This window comes from Schistocerca cancellata, chromosome 9 (assembly GCF_023864275.1).
Source record: "Schistocerca cancellata isolate TAMUIC-IGC-003103 chromosome 9, iqSchCanc2.1, whole genome shotgun sequence".
NCBI classification, from domain to species: domain Eukaryota; kingdom Metazoa; phylum Arthropoda; class Insecta; order Orthoptera; family Acrididae; genus Schistocerca; species Schistocerca cancellata.
Genome location: NC_064634.1, coordinates 20,933,575 through 20,951,736, shown reverse-complemented (window position 1 = coordinate 20,951,736; position 18,162 = coordinate 20,933,575). Strand labels below are relative to the sequence as shown.

At 41.4% G+C, this 18,162-nt stretch overlaps 1 protein-coding gene across 5 annotated transcripts in view; it reads right to left on the bottom strand.

Moving 5' to 3' along the window:
- The window catches only part of LOC126101165 (trichoplein keratin filament-binding protein), a 796,043-nt gene that overhangs the window by 83,316 nt on the left and 694,565 nt on the right, over positions 1–18,162 (bottom strand). For all 5 annotated transcript variants that reach the window (XR_007522283.1, XM_049911860.1, XM_049911861.1 and 2 more), the window contains 2 exons: positions 17,700–17,926; positions 5,544–5,672 (listed from right to left, as the gene is read on the bottom strand). Coding sequence is in view for 4 of the 5 variants with exons in the window: in XM_049911860.1 (XP_049767817.1) it covers positions 5,544–5,672; positions 17,700–17,926 (356 nt within the window). In the remaining variant the exon portion in view is untranslated. The remainder of the gene's footprint in view (positions 1–5,543; positions 5,673–17,699; positions 17,927–18,162) is intronic.

Here is an 18,162-nt window from a genome sequence, read left to right as displayed (position 1 = left end):
CACTAATTATGCTGTAAAACAATTCACTCAGATGTTATTGAATGTTGTTCATGATCCCAAAAACGTGTGTCGACATTTGAGCTGTCATTACAGATGACTGTTGAATCAAGAAATTCACCAAGAACTGAGAGACTCAACCACTGAGTTGTCCATCATATCCTTTGGTAAAGTAGAAAGGTGTAGTCAGATTTTTGGACAAGGTATGCACCAGGAAGCATTTGCAGAGATAACCTGATGAGAGGGTACAATGGTGAGAGGTGAAGGTCATAACAAAGATACTCCAGACAAAGTACTGCTGGAACACCAGACCTGGATCACCCCTAAGGGAAGCAAATCTGTGTGTTACGGAAAAGGATATGGTGAGCTGAGTGTTCAGCACAGCTGTGGGCATATTCTGCATACTTCAGTAGTAACTGGTGATGTCTCATCCATGGAGGAGCAATCCTAGCCTCGACCAGGAGGCTGCCCAGAAGTCTAATCTGAAAGGTGCCAGCTGCCAGCTGCCAGCTGGATCCCGCACTGCTGAACCAGGTCCAGAAGCTGTAATGTCGAAGTGACTACAATGATCTATAAGCAAGACACCTGTAAACCAGTCGGGATAGGACTAGTACTCTGCACAGATGCAAGTGGATGGAATAGTTCACGCATCATAAGATGCGATTGTGGTAGTAGAGCGTATTGAGTTTTAACGGGTACTTCTTTTTAAGTTGGTACATATGCAGTAGACACATCAACCAAGCATCACATAAAAGTCCCAAACATGATATGACTTTAGTAGATCATAACAAAAGGAAAGTTCTGAATCTGAACGAATGGTTCTACATTGGCAGAAACAAGTGTCTTCGTGGTGAAAAACTGGAAGTCATGGGTGAGAGCTCAGGATAGTGCTTTCCTTATGGCACCTTGCATCTGGGGTTCAGCAACGTTCATGACTGAAGAACTGTAGGAAACACAAAAGTCCGTCACATACAGTGGCAGTAAACCAAACAGGCCAGTGAGACTATACACCCCACAGCCACTGCAAGCCCATTAATTGCTATCAGAGAAACGGTCACACTGAGCACAGAACCCTATGGAAGTCCATTTCCTCATATATGGAGTGTACTATAGGATGCCTCAACTTCGACGAAAACAACTGGAGAGAAAGAAGAAGGGTGGGGGATCTAAAGCCCCATTCCTATACTGTGATGTGCTATAGGCCTTCCTGAAGTCAAAGAAGACAGTAGTGAGGTATGGGTGATGGGAAAAAGTTGTCTATGTAGCAGACTTCAGTCAAATTAAGTCATCAGTTGTGGATCAACCATCTTTAAATCCACACTGGCTGTTGCACAAAAGATCCCTTGTCTCAAGAATCCAACACAGCCATCAGTTCACCACTCATTCAAGCAATGTACACAGAACATTCCTGAGACTTATGAGTCTGTAGCTATACATTTTGTATTAAGTTTCACTCATGCTCCAAATCACATGTTGCTACAGGAAGTGTAATCATCATTCTTTGTTTTTACTCTCTAGTACTGAAGTAGTTGTGCCCTGTATCAAATCACATTCATTTGTAGAGTATCACTGCATGGTAGGGCGGCATTGAAAGCAGCATGTCAAGCTGCTTTCTTGAGGGCCCATCATCAAGGACACTTGGTTGGGTAATGGTGTGGGAGGGTCATGACAATTGGAAATGATAACTCTCACAGAAGTTATCATGTGTGCTGGATTGGATTGAAGAGACAAGACTAGGGCTACACATCATGAGATCAATGGCTGTATACACTCCATGTGCCACATTACAATGAGATGGTGTGCCTCTGTTTAGTAAGCATACATCAAGGTCTGTGGTTACCTGTTGCTGTTCCATTGCAGTACCTCAGTTGATACTCTGTCACCACTCCTCAATCGGTTGTGAGTACCAAAATAGAATGGGAGGCGAAAAGGTGGAGGTAGCTAACAGATCAAGTCATCTATATCCTGATGTGTCAGATTCCTGTCTGGAGAGAGATAGGCATTACAGAGAGTAAAATCCATAGTTGGCTTTATGTAAACAGCCACACCTTCTACTTCTGTACTGATTAAACTTTATCACTAAAAATATCCACACGCACCAGTGTCCAGACACCAGCTGATGTCCTTTCAGGGCCAACTCTACTTTTGAGGAGGGGGAGGAGGAGATTAGTGTTTAACGTCCCGTCGACAACGAGGTCATTAGAGACGGAGCGCAAGCTCGGGTGAGGGAAGGATGGGGAAGGAAATCGGCCGTGCCCTTTCAAAGGAACCATCCCGGCATTTGCCTGAAGCGATTTAGGGAAATCACGGAAAACCTAAATCAGGATGGCCGGAGACGGGATTGAACCGTCGTCCTCCCGAATGCGAGTCCAGTGTGCTAACCACTGCGCCACCTCGCTCGGTCTTCTCTACTTTTGAAATGGGCACAACAGCTATATAGTGTAGGGGTATGTTTCAGGGAACCTAGTTACCTGAAGGGCCATACATTTTGATGGATAAAAGATAAGTAGGTGATTGAGTTCTGCTAGGTGGTGAAAATCACATAACAGGTCCATTGGATGGTGGTTGTATAGGTACCTAGGGGTGGCAGGGAGGCAGTGAGAGGATGGGTCATGTTTCAGTCTACCTGCACCACATGCTGATTAAGGATGATGTCAACATAGGTAATTTCAGTTTCAGTGGTAGAGGGGAAGAGAGTTCCGGTGCAACTGATGCTGTCAGGTACACCTCCACCTTTAGTTTTTTCCTTGTCCTATTTCTTTGTTATTTTTGTTCTCTTTGTGGAGTTTTAGCTGTAGTTGGGGGTTATTTGGTTTTCTTTAAAAAAAACAGGGAGAATGAACGAGTTGTCCTGCAGCCCACAGTTCACATCTCCACGGAGCACTAAAATGTCATACCCTGAGGCAGCGACAGTCTGCCAATACAGTCCAGGTGAAGGTTATCCTGAGCTGGGCAACGCTGGATGGTTTGGACTCCTTTTCCAGCAAAGGGTAGGGAAACGAGGTCCCTGAAGTGGGTTTGTCCCCCTCACATACAGAAGAATTCAGGGGCCACCTGGGCCTAACATTGAGAGAAAACCAGTTCACTTCACCTTTATTATAGATAGAGTTTAATTACTGTGTTTGTACAGTTTGTGGTCATTTGAACTGGATGTGAAGGTTTACATTTTTTTTTCTTTGTCTCAGAATACAGAAGGCGGTTAAGGCTTTTGTTTCCTGCATCTTTTTTTCCTTTCTTTAACATGGGATAGATCGAAGAACATGGGGAGTGTTACCTCTGCAGTTTCCACATACGGAAGTGCTGATGCAGGGTTGACAACATGTGTCCAAAACACTAGCATTAAAACCGCATGGAAGGTGGTAAGAAACACTTTATATTACAGAAGGATACCAATATTTAACCTTTCCAGGTAATATGTCCTCTTTGAAAGTCAAAACTGAAAGCTGAAGTACCCACTCTATGATTCTTCCCCCCCCCCCCCCCCCCCCCCCCCAATTGCATACAGTGAACAAAACAGACACTCCATTTTTCCAAATTTTTCATACAGTCCACCATGTGTCTGTAACATGAGATCTCAATGAGAAATAACACCCTGGACCACACAGAGGTTCTTGTGGAGAGGGTGCAGTGAAGGTGATGGCGACATCAGTGAGCTTCTCACAGCAGGCCAGTGCCTGTGGCTGAGTAGGTACTGCAGTTTTAATGAGGGTACAATTACTTCCAGGCTGCTAATGGATGCTACTTCCTCACGTTTTTTGTCAATATGTAAGAACAGTGGTTCTGTACTCAAAATGATTCGCCACCAGTTTGGTCACAAACTGGTTACTGAGGTGAGTATTTCTCGCCATTTCTAAAGAATTTGCTTTCCTCTCATGCCATCGTCAGTAAAAGGAAAGCCTTTTGACTGTCCCTTCCCTCACTGTACCAGTTCGTTCTGTCTGGTGAGAATTCTGAGACCTTCTGGCCATATGTGTGAAAGGTTTATGCTCTTCACTGCAGATCATCCAACATGATTGCAAATAAGGGCTCTACCCGCAGGTGTCACCCCCACCACAGCAATACATGCCCAGCATCACTACGAGTCCCCACGTCCCTAACTCAACAGGTACATACTCCTTTGCATATGTGAGGAATTTGCAACTCTGACATCAACAATGCATTCCCAACACTGTTAAGGCCCTACGACTGTACAGGTGTCTGATGACCCCTACAATGGACTGGCTAGTATGTTACATTTCAGGTGTCTAATCTGTCTTGACTGACTCAGACAAGAGGAGCATAAGACAGAATTGAACAGTGAATGGAATGTGTTTCACAATAGGTGAACTTCTCTGCACAGCCCATATTACCATAACTTTTTGAAAAAGATGGGTGTCAAACCCAAATCCACAGAATGAACACAGCTTAGTCAACAAATTTTGGGAAAAATGGAAAAAAGTTTGAATTAGTAACCCTAGTCAGTGTCCAAGAGCAAAGCCAGATTCTCAAGACAGAAGCCGTCCTACACACCAAGTCAGAGAGAAGGTGCAATCAGACACTAGGACTGCAGTACAGGAAAGGAAGGCACTGCAATGGCTCAAGGCACCATGCTTGCCATGCATGTACCCACAAAAGAGTAGTGAGCCCAAGGAGAGGATAGCTGGTGAATTATACTTATGGTATGGAAAGAGGAACTAGCACCACAGGAGATCAGGGTCCTACATTAACCAATCATGTACTTACAAAGCAACTGTAAGCTCCCTTGGGGTGGAATTTGAGTGGAGTAAAGTACCAGTCCTGAGCTCATGTGGGGCTTTGAGGGGGTGGGCAGGTGGAGGAACGTGATAGGATGGGGCAGGTTAGAGCACCACATGCAGGATCAATGAGATAAATAAAAGGGGTAGTACATGGGAAGGTGGAGGATCCAGATTAGGAGGACATACAAAGTGGCAATGAAAGGACAGAACAGACGAACTGAACAAACTGAAATAAATAACCAATAATGAGGGCATAAAAGACTGGAATTGGGGCAGGAAACTGGAATGGACTGAGAAGAGGCTGGTGCAGGAGATGGAGCAGTGGGTCTTACTGTACCACTCCTCAGTATTTTTACTTTTTATTTTTATTTATTAAATGAATGCTAAGTTGTTTTAACAGAGGGAGGACTTGATGCAACTCTACAGGTTTGTTAATTTCACGCCATTCTTAGGATATGTATAAATAAGAAGGAAAAATGTACAATGTATGATTTACTGCACGTTACTGGTAATTTTTATTTCTCCCTTGTGCAATGAATGATAATGTGAATGTTGTTTTGTACACATACTACAATAAAGTAAAGCAAAATGGGCAAAATGACAGCAGCAAACATAGTGTCATCACAGCTGAAATAAGTTATTAACAATTCATAAATGATGACAACACCACACAGAATAATGAACAGATAGACAGAGAGAGAGAGAGAGAGGGAGAGAGAGAGAGAGAGAGAGAGAGAGAGATTCTCTCCTCCACTCCGCTTTCTCTCCCACTCAGTCTCGATTTACTTATTGAGGTATTCCTGAACTCACTGCAGTTGTTGCTTTCGAAGTTTCTCTTGAGTTCGTTCTCTCTGCTGCCGTAGTTCTTCCAGTTCTGCCTGCTTCCTTATTGCTTCTGCTTCTTGCCTTTTTAAAGCTTCTGATTCTTTCTCCTTCTCCCTGGAATTGCCATATTTTAATAAGACTTCCAGCTGACAATTGATGATTATGGTGGCTTGCATCCATCACTTCCTCCCTCATCACACTACAGTAAGCAATTTTTTAAAAAATTATATCAATCACAAGGACAAGTTGTTGTAATTTCATTTTGAATTACATTGCTTTAATACTGTCAGGTAGATGATAATTTTATAATAAAAGTATAGTGGTGTGGAAAATCTGGTGCTGCCTGTGGGGGTTTGCAGGGATGTGGTGGGAACAGGATGTGGGGCTGCAAGGTTCAGCATTGAAAGAATTTGCTGGAGGGATTGGTTAAGGACTATGCAGATGCATTTACAAGATAGAATATGTGTGTGTAACATTTGAACATTTGAGTGGGGGGTAGGGAAGGAGATAAGTAAGTGGGACACAGGGACTAGTGAAGGTCCTGGGGCAAAACGGGTTGTGTGTGTGTGTGTGTGTGTGTGTGTGTGTGTGTGTGTGTGTGTGTGTGTGTGGGTGTGTGGGTGTGGGGGGGGGAGCTTCTAAGGCAACAGAGGATACCTTGCAGGGAGAGTTCCCACCTGCACAGTTCAGAAAAAATGGTGTCGTTAGGAAGGGTATAGATGGCACAGGATATGAAGCAGTCACTCATTGAAGGGGGTCATGTTTGGCAGTGTGCTCAGCAACAGGGTGATCCCGCTCTACGTAGCCCACAGTTTGGCAGTGGCCATTCACACAGACAGACAGCTTGTTAGTTGTCATGCCCATGTAGAAAGCAGCAAAGTGGCTGCAGCTTAGTTTGTAGATTACATGACTGCTTTCATATGTAGCCCTGCCTTTAATGGGGTAGGACATGCATGTGACACGTCTCGAGTAGGTGATAGTGGGAGGGTGTATGGCACACATCTTGCACAGTGAAAGAAGGGTGAAAATACAGGGAACCTACTTTTGGTTAGGTTTCTGGCCTCAAAAACCAAATTTGCTGTGGACTACTTCGAGAAACTTCACGTGTGAATATCAACAACATAGGAAAAGACAAGACTGCTACTTACCGTTAAGAAGACATGTCAAGTTGCAGACAGGCTGATTAAAAGACACTTACGTAAGCCACAGCCTTCACTAGTGAGGACGGGACACACACCACTCACAATCAAAAGCCAGCAAGACTCACTCACAAACGACTGCCAGCTCCGGCATCTCGGGCCAGAATGCAACTATCACTTGGGGTGCAAGCAGCAATCTGGAGGGGCTGGTGAAGGGAAATGAATAGTAGGGATAGTGTGGTCTACTTTGCTCTTGGCTACGTTTGGCAGTGGCCGTTCATCCTGATGGACAGCTGGTTGGTAGTCATACCAATATAAAAAGCTGTGTAACGATTGCAGCAGAGTTGGTAAATGACATGACTGCTTTCACAGGTGGCCCGGCACCTGATAGGGTAGGATAAACCTGTGACAGGACTGGAACAGGAAGTGCTGGATGGGTGGAATGGGCAGGTTTTGCAACTGGGTCTTCCACAGGGATATGATCCTTGTGGCAAGGGGTTGGGATTGGGAGTGGCATAGGGATGCACTAGTATGTTGTGGAAGTTGGGTGGGTAACAAAACACCACTTTAGGAGGGGTGGGAAATATCTCAGGTAGGATCTCTCTCATTTCAGGGCATGATGATAGGTAATCAAAGCCCTGGCAAAGGATGTGGTTCAGTTGTTCCAGTAAGGGGTGGTACTGTGTGATGAAGGGAACGCTGGTCTGTGGTTGGTTCTTGGGGTTGGTGGAAGGACTAGGGATGTGCGGGGAAATGGCACAGGAGATCTTTTTGCAGACTAGGTCTGGGGATAGTGCCTGCCTATGAAGGCCTTGGTGAGATCCTCAGCGTACTGAGCAAGGGAGTTTTTGCCACTGCAGATACACCGTGCCTGGGTGGTGGCTATGCTGTATGAGAGGGATTTTTGAATGTGAAAGGGATGACAGCTATCAACATGCAGGTACTGTTGGTGGTTGGTGGATTTAATGTGATGTCATATACCTTTGTGATATCTAAGGAAAAAAGTGTAAGACTGGATACGAACACAAGACAGAAAAATTTGAAATTTTGCTATTAACCACTATGCTACTGACACGTTTGACTTTATCTGGTGCAAGCATACCAATGAACCAGCTTTGATCATCATTTTTTTTTCCAGTGTAAGGATAGTGATGAACTGGCACCAAAGCTTAGATCATCATTTTCTCAGAAACTACCGTGTGTTGGAAGCTAAGCCTAAAGAGGTGTCTTTATTCTCAATCTTCTTCCACCTCATGAAGTTCTGACTGTGTCAGCGAGTGGAACAAGGTTTCAGGCCACAGTGCTCAACAGTGACAGCTGCTTCCAATAAAATATTTTTCAAATGCACTGGACAATCACAGGAAAACCTCAGAGTTAATTTTAAAAGCATGAATAGTATGGTGTAAGGGACTTGCCAAATGAATGCATCAACACATATTTGGAGTATTATTCTCAGGTAACAGAAATAAAGAACATGGAAGAAAATAAACACCAGATTCACTTTTTTTTTAACAATTTGGCAGCAAGTACAGATGTACATGATATTACTTCTAAACTAAATTACAGTGAGAAAAAATATATTTAAAAAGAAAGATGATGAGACTTACCAAACAAAAGCGCTGGCAGGTCGACAGACACACAAACAAACACAAACATACACACAAAAATCTAGCTTTCGCAACCAACGGTTGCCTCGTCAGGAAAGAGGGAAGGAGAAGGAAAGACAAAAGGATATGGGTTTTAAGGGAGAGGGTAAGGAGTCATTCCAATCCCGGGAGCGGAAAGACTTACCTTAGGGGGAAAAAAGGACAGGTATACACTCGCACACACACACATATCCATCCGCATATACACAGACACAAGCAGACCAAATTACAGTGATGTAGTTGAAAAGATTGCTTGTGTGAAGTGCTAAGATGAACTTAAAATGTATAGTCAACGTATTTCAAGTTTACAATCAGTAATCTCAGGATTAAGAAGAGAAAATGACAGCCTAAGGCATGAAAATATGGAGCTTAGGTCGAAACAAAGCATGGGTGTACTGCCAAAAGTTAGAAACTATAAGTCGATGGAATGGAAGACAGTGAACGGCAAATGTAAAGCACAAGGCAAAAAAATGTCACCTACAGTGAGTAAACCAAGTTTCAAATGTGAAAACAATTTTAATATCATTTATTCCGAAAACTGTAGTCAAGTGACTGGATCGAAATATGAGGTAAATTCGAGTGTCTATGGAAAACGTTACAAAAAGTAATCTTCATAGGAAAAAAAGTGAAAACTCACACAAAACAGTTAGATTTGCCCTACCTGTGCCTCAGCTCTTACCAGAAGCCAATAGTGGTAAATGTGAAAGTGTGAAATGTGGCGAAAACGAATTTCATTAACTATGCAGTGGCAAAACTAACAAAAAAACGGTAAAACATACAACCATCAAACCGTCGAAAAAGGTACAAATTTCTCTTATTAACAGACAGCCATGGCAGAAATTTGGCGAGTGTTTCACAGGACAATTACACAGATATCCAAGCAATAGGAATAGTGAAACCAGATGCAAGTATGAAATATGTTACTGATGTCGACCTGCAGGGAAACAAGGAAGAAGAGAATGAATACGTAGTGTGTATAGCTGGTGCCAATGACATCGCAAGAAATGAAGAACGAAATTGCCTAGCAAGCCTGGAAAACTTCCTAGAAGCAAATAAATCACGAAACACCATTATTACAATGCTGCCTCACAGGTATGATCTCATGTACAATTTGTGTATAAATAAGTTGATTCAAAAAACAAACATTAAAATGAAACAAATGTGTGCCTGTTTTGGCAAATGTAAAATATTAAATATAGGTAAACTGAAAAGAAGCCTACATACCAGACATAGTATGCACCTAAATTTTGAAGGCAAAAATTTCTTGTGTGACAAAATATGGGAAGTTATCAAAGAAAAAGATGATTTAAACAGAATTCTCAGTCACAAAGTAGACAATGATGTTTTTTTAGAGGGAAGCATAATAAATTAACCCTTGCATATCAGAATGTCCAGTATGTAACTAATAAAACAGAGCAGCTGAGTGTTTACCTAAATGAAACTAAGCCACACCTCTTCCTAGCGAGTGAATTGGGATGCAAGGAAGAGGAAGCATATGGTTACAGGCTAAAAAATTACAAACTTATAAACTTGTACTGCAGAAAGACACACAAAAGTGGTGGGGTAGGCATTTGTAGTAGAAATGATGTAAAATGTGAAAAAGTTAAATGGATAGATGATCTGAGTACTGAAATGGTATTTGAGGTTGCAGCAGTAAACCTGAAGTACGGAAACAACAGCCTTATTATAGCAGCACTGTATAGGTCACCTGGAAGTAACACAGAAGAGTTTCTACATTGCCTAGACGACTTGCTGGAGGGGACAGCAGTGTATAAAAAACACTTGTTGCTTGTTGGAGACATCAACATAGACTCATCATTAAACAATAGTGTTAACTATTTGCGCTATATGGATGTATTACAATGTTATAACTTTAAACAAATGAATTCTGAACCTAGAAGAGTCATTGCAAATATGAAGACATGTATTGACCATGTTCTCACAATTGTAGGAAAAGAGAAAGTAAATGTAAACACCTTAGAAAACTACATTTGTGATAACAGAGCCCTTACTGTGGAAACTGATGTAATTTTTCAAGATTTTTTCAAGAATTTTATTCGCCATAGATCATTTTACAATGATATTGGCTTCGTCATACAAGATGTACTAGTACATACAGAATAACAAAATAAACTTCTGTCAATACATTATAAATAAATTTGAAGCATGGCAGTGTACCAAATTACAAAGGATAGCTTTTAAAAGCTAACGCAACAAGCTATCTTATAATCTAATATAATATGGTATTTTATTGTTTATAGTATAAACTTTGTAATTACACACAATTAACCACAGCACAAAATAATATGTTTAACTACAGACAACTTTTAAATGCTTATATTCTCCTCAGGCATCTCAAAGAATTCTTTAATATCATAGAATGGATGATCTGACAGCCAGCTGTACCACTTAATTTTAAAAGAATTTGTATCCATAGACTGAACATGAATTGGCAGTTTTTTGAACATTTTGAGTGGGTTAACTTTGTGGGAATTTCCTGTTCTCACTAATCTGTGGCGCGGTATGTCTAAATTACTGTTCGCCCTGGTGTTGTGTTCGTGTATTTCCTTTCTGGCAATAAATTCTGAAATATTATTTTTAATATAGAGTACAGACACATAGATGTATAAATTTATAATTGTAAGTATTCTGAGTCTGGAAAAAAAGAGGACGACAGTGCTCCCTATGACCTCTTTTACATATTATACGTATGACTTTTTTTTGTAATTTCAATACGGTTTTGATGTGAGGGGAGTGCCCCCATATAATCAGACCATATGAAATATGTGACTGGAAGAGCCCAAAGTATGTCACCCTGAGGTACTCCAAGCTCACTACCTCCCTTAGTTTCAAGAGAAGGTATGCCACCTGAGATATTTTTTCACATACATGATTGACATGTTCCTCCCAATATAGTTTTGAGTCAATGTGAATACCTAAGAGTTTTACCGACTTATTGCCTACTTCATTTGATGTTCCCATTAAAAGTAGTTGTGTTTTGTCAGGGTTGCATAGGAGCTTATTGCCTGCAAACCAGTCCAGGGCCTTATCTAGTGTTTCTTTTGTTAGGTTATTCAGATCTGAAATGTTCTGATGTGTGGTAAGTAGTGTTGTATCGTCAGCATAAGCAGGGAACATAGATGTAACTGAAAGTGATACAGTTATATATAAAAGAAAATTTAATTATTCTAAACTTAAGATGGCACTAGGGAATGAAAAATGGGAACCAGTGTACAATGCAACTGAAGTGAATGAAAAATGGGAATATTTCTATAAGTTATTCAGTAACACTTTAAATGAAACCTGTCCTTTAGTTAAAAAAGTAAATAAAGCTGTAAACCATAAAGCTGAGAATCTTCCTTCTGAAATTACTGAACTGAGGGAGAAAATGAAAGATTGCTATATACTTTTTAGAGATACTAAACTACAATATTTCTCAACAAAATATAAACTGCTCAGAAAAACATACAGAGAGTCCTTGACTAACCTAAAAGCACAGAAATATACCTCCGAAATAAGGAACTCTAGCTGTATCAGTAAAACTGCCTGCAAAATAATGCGTAAAGAAAGTGGGAAACAGAATTCCTATGAACACAGCAACATAACATGAAAAGAAAATGGTGAAGAAATAAATGACCCAAAAGAAGTGTGTGAGAAATTTATACAAAAGTTCAGTACAATTGGTACAAATGAAGTTCATGTCAAGCCACAAAATTTTAGTCTTGGAAAATCTGGCCAGTCCTTTTACATCCACGGCATTACTGAGAGGGACGTCCTAGCAATCATATCAGCACTTCGACCAAAAATGTCTTGTGGCTGGGATGATAGTTCACCTAAACTGCTAAAGGAATGCAGGGATGAATTAGTGAAACCCCTGACTCACTTGATAAGTACCTCCCTCAGAAATGGAGTATGCCCTGACCTTTGAAAATTACTGAAAAGGGATTAAAAACTGACACTAAAAGCTACAGGCCAATATCATTAACCTCAGAACTAGGCAAATTGTTAGAAAGAGTAATACTAATTCAAGCTGAATCATATTTCACCAAACACAATCTGTTAAACAACCTACAACATGGATTTAGAAAAGGGAGATCTACTACAACAGCAGTAGCATCTTTTATACATGAAATATTAAATAAGCTGGACAAAAGTGACAAGGTAATAGGCACTTTCCTAGATATGAGTAAAACCTTTGATACTGTGAATCATACCATTCTTCTGTGTAAGCTAGAAGAGTACAGGTTTAGAGGATTAGCCTCGAAACTACTTACCTCCTATTTGAAAGACAGGAAACAGTGTGTAAAGCTAACTTATCTAAATAATGAGCAACTCCTAACAACCAAATCAAACTTCAGGACACTTCAATGTGGTGTGCCTCAAGGAAGCATACTAGGGCCTTTTCTGTTCCTTGTATATGTAAATAACTTATATGAACCCCAAAACTGCATGGTTGTAAGTTATGCTGATGACATATCCTTCATCAGCTGTGGCAGTGATATGCAGTCTGCAGCTAAAAGTACCGAGGTCAGTTTCAATACTCTGTCCGCATACCTTACAGCAAACAAGTTTCTTTTAAATAAAGACAAAACGGTAATAATGAAGTTCATCCACAGTTATAATGCTGCCATAACTGATACTGTATTTACATCCCCATTGGGTCTTGCATATGCAAATTCACATAAATTTTTGGGCATCGTTGTTGATGAACACTTATCATGGAAAGACCATGTAGATAATATTTGCAAGAAAATCAGTAGAAATGTGTATCTACTGAAATGGGTCTCAGCCTTCTTGGACCATGATACTTTAAGCAAATATATTTTGGGTTAGTTCATCTGCACCTTCAGTATGGTATTGAGATATGGGGTGGGGCATCAGCAGTTCATATAGATAGACTGTTTAGATTACAAAAAAAGGCAGTAACAATGGTAGCCAAGGTAAAGAAGAGAGAGCCTTGTAGAGACATCTTTAGAAAATATACACTCCTGGAAATTGAAATAAGAACACCGTGAATTCATTGTCCCAGGAAGGGGAAACTTTATTGACACATTCCTGGGGTCAGATACATCACATGATCACACTGACAGAACCACAGGCACATAGACACAGGCAACAGAGCATGCACAATGTCGGCACTAGTACAGTGTATATCCACCTTTCGCAGCAATGCAGGCTGCTATTCTCCCATGGAGACGATCGTAGAGATGCTGGATGTAGTCCTGTGGAACGGCTTGCCATGCCATTTCCACCTGGCGCCTCAGTTGGACCAGCGTTCGTGCTGGACGTGCAGACTGCGTGAGACGATGCTTCATCCAGTCCCAAACATGCTCAATGGGGGACAGATCCGGAGATCTTGCTGGCCAGGGTAGTTGACTTACACCTTCTAGAGCACGTTGGGTGGCACGGGATACATGCGGACGTGCATTGTCCTGTTGGAACAGCAAGTTCCCTTGCCGGTCTAGGAATGGTAGAACAATGGGTTCGATGACGGTTTGGATGTACCGTGCACTATTCAGCGTCCCCTCGACGATCACCAGTGGTGTACGGCCAGTGTAGGAGATCGCTCCCCACACCATGATGCCGGGTGTTGGCCCTGTGTGCCTCGGTCGTATGCAGTCCTGATTGTGGCGCTCACCTGCACGGCGCCAAACACGCATACGACCATCATTGGCACCAAGGCAGAAGCGACTCTCATCGCTGAAGACGACACGTCTCCATTCGTCCCTCCATTCACGCCTGTCGCGACACCACTGGAGGCGGGCTGCACGATGTTGGGGCGTGAGCGGAAGACGGCCTAACGGTGTGCGGGACCGTAGCCCAGCTTCATGGAGACTGTTGCGAATGGTCCTCGCCGATACCCCAGGAGCAACAGTGTCCCTAATTTGCTGGGAAGTGGCGGTGCAGTACCCTACGGCACTGCGTAGGGTCCTACGGTCTTGGCGTGCATCCGTGCGTCGCTGCGGTCCGGTCCCAGGTCGACGGGCACGTGCACCTTCCGCCGGCCACTGGCAACAACATCGATGTACTGTGGAGACCTCACCCCCCACGTGTTGAGCAATTCGGCGGTACGTCCACCCGGCCTCCCGCATGCCCACTATACGCCCTCGCTCAAAGTCCGTCAACTGCACATACGGTTCACGTCCACGCTGTCGCGGCATGCTACCAGTGTTAAAGACTGCGATGGAGCTCCGTATGCCACGGCAAACTGGCTGACACTGACGGCGGCGGTGCACAAATGCTGCGCAGCTAGCGCCATTCGACGGCCAACACCGCGGTTCCTGGTGTGTCCGCTGTGCCGTGCGTGTGATCATTGCTTGTACAGCCCTCTCGCAGTGTCCGGAGCAAGTATGGTGGGTCTGACACACCGGTGTCAATGTGTTCTTTTTTCCATTTCCAGGAGTGTAAAATTCTTACAGTGTACTCCATCTATATACTGCAGACAGTCATGTTCGTGAAACAAAATCCTGAATTTAATATGAGAAACAGAAATGTACACAACTATGATACACGGGGAAGGGAAAATTTTCATAGAATTGTGACCAATAAAAAGGCAATGGACCACAGTTCACACAGAATGGTAGCAATTTTCTACAATGCACTACTCTGAAGTCGAGAAAGTAAATCTAAATATGCTAAAGAGTAGACTGAAGCAATTATTAATAGAGAAGTGTTGTTACTCTATAGAGGACTTTAAATTGTAGTGCCATCTTGGAAAACAGTGTATATAGACAATGTCTCCAATCTATCAGTGGTATGAAAGAATGTAACTATACACTGTATTATGTGTACTGTACTATTATAAATATAAGCTAAATTGTGTTACACTATAGAGGAATCTACTTGTAGTGCCCTTTTGAAAAATAATGTGTACAGACATGTGTCCAATCCATATGTTGTTTAGAAAGAATGTAAATATTTTACAGTATATGTGTAATGTAATCTAAATTTTCCTGACAATGTCTGAAAACTTTTTGTTATATGGACAGAAAATAAATAAATAAATAAATAAGTTAAGGTGTTCCATAGGCCTCAATTTTAGCAATTATTTTTTTCTTGTATACAGAAATGACTTCTCATTAAGAAGAAAGCATAATGTGTGTTGTGTTGTGGAGTGCTCTTGCCATGCCCTTCACAGTGGTTTGCAGAGAACAGAAATAGATGTAATTATTGCTTTGCAAAGCTGCTGAAGTCTTTAACAGATATTATACAGAAATCCAGATCTCTGCTTTAATTGTCACTCATCTACATTAGTCTTGGAGCATCCTTTATGGCCCTTAGTTTTAATTTCATATGATGGACTTGTAAGGAGCTATAGACAAAGTCATTTTTCCCTCACTCCACCTATCAGTGGAAAAGAAAAGGGAATGATTAGCAGTGGTACAAGGTACATTCTGCCATGGCTTACAGAGTATGTATGTATTAAAAAACAAAGATGCTGTGACTTACCAAACGAGGAAGTGCTGGTAGATAGACACAATAAAACACACACAAACACACACACAAATTTCAAGCTTTCGCAACCCACGGTTGCTTCATCAGGAAAGAGGGAAGGAGGGAAGGAGGGAAGGAGAGGGAAAGACGAAAGGATGTGGGTTTTAAGGGAGAGGGTAAGGAGTAATTCCAATCCCGGGAGTGGAAAGACTGACCCTAGTGGGAAAAAGGGACAGGTGCACACACACACACACACACACACACACACACACACACACACACCTATCCGCACATATACAGACACAAGCAGACATATGGTTTTTCATAAAAGTAATTAACAGATTTTCTGGAAGGTACCACTGTCACTTTTACATATACTGTGCACAGTAATGGAGGAGATCGTGCAATAAAATGTATTGGCAGCAAGTGTTTTTATATTGACTTCTGAAGGACATGTGTAAGTTAATTTCCAATAACATGCTTACAAAACAATGAAAGAACTATTATGTCCCACGAGTCTAGAGACATCCATACCATCCTGAAGATAGCAAGGGCAGATAAGTGTAAAAAATATTTCTCAGTCAGCTTAACAGTTCATGCAACTGAACTGCTGACAAAAAGAATGGGGAAAATATCTGAGAATCTGTTAGATGATGATCAGAATGGCTTTAGTGTAAGTGAAGGCACCACATGCAGTTCTGATGATGTGCTTGACAATGCAAACAAGACTTAAGAAAACTCAGGACACATTTACAGGATCTATCAACCAAGAAAAAATATTTGACAATGTAAATTAATGCAAGATGTTTGGAATTCACAGAAAAATTGGTGAAAATACAGGAAATGACAGGTAATATACCATACATATTTGAACCAACAAGCAATAGTAAGGATGGAAGATTGAGAAAAATTGCTCATATTAAACAGAATGTAAGATAAGGATAATCTTTCTCTCCTACTGCTCAATCTGTACATCAAAGAAGCAATGCTGGAAATAAAATAATGGTTCAAGAGTAGGATTAAAATTCATGCAAAAAGGACATCAATGATAGGATTTGCTGATGACACTACCATCCTCTTATGACGAAAGTGAGGACACTGAATGGAAAGACAGTCTATTGATACAGAAACTGAAAAAAGTAATGATTAGTGAAAAATTTACCATCAAAATTTGGGACCACGAAATAGAACAATTAAGGAATTATGTTACCTTCAAAGCAAAAAATAAGTCATGGATAAAGCAAGGAAGACATCAAAAGTAGACAAGCACAGGAAAAGGGGGCATTCCTTACAGAAAGAATGCCTACTAGTAACATATTTGTCACAACAGCAGATACTCTGTAGGCAGTATTTATTAATGCTTCAATAACGATCAGCAACATATGCCACACATAATGTTTCTTATAACAATGAAAATAACCAATTTATGACAATATAATGTAATTGGACAGATTTAAAAAAAACTACTCACTAAGTGGGGCAGAAGAACACACACATCAAAGAAGGTTATACTTATGCAAGGTTTCAGAGTCAATTGCTCCTCGTTCCGGCAGAAGGGTTGAAGGGGAGGGAAAGGGGTGAAGGAAAGGTGTAGATTTCAGAAAAAGTCACACAGAACTGCGATCAGGGGCGGCTTACTGAACGGGATGAGAAGGAAAGCCTCTTTTCCTCTCATCCCGTCTGATAAGTCTCCCTGACCTGCAGTTCTGGGTGACTTTTCCGAAATATCCCCCTTTTCCTAAACCTCTCCAGTCCTTTTCATTTACCCCTCTTCCTTCCTCTTCAACCCTTCTGCCGAAAGGAGGAGCCACTGGCTCCTAAATCTTGCATGAGTATAACCTTCTTTTATGTGTGTGTTCTCCTGCAGCCACCTGGTGAGCAGTTATTTTATTTGTCCGCTTACATTAAATAATGTTTCTTACTTTATTACAGCAATCTGCTCCACCAGCTGCTGCTGTAGCAACTCAGCCTTCTTTCTCTTCAGCTCCTTCAGCTCCTCCTGCTTACGTTGTTCTTCCAAAAGCTTAGCCTCTCGCTCACGCAATGCTTCCATTTCTTCCTGCTCTCTCTTTGCTCTTAGCTCTTGCTGCTCCTTGACCTGATCCACCCACGCCCGTTGAACCAACTGCTGTTGCTTCTGCCGTTCCCACTACAAATATATTACAATTATGTACTGAGAATAATCTATGTTATTTCTCAACATTATTTTTTTTACGTAACCAAAATTAATGACTGAACCATCATTTTCAATACTTCTTTCACCACTAATGATGAAAACTACACACATTGTTTAAAAGTTATTGTTTTTGTCAAAAACATTATTTTGAAAACATCATGGTTCTTCACCATCATCTGTATATTCTGTTCTCATTAATTTTTTTTTCT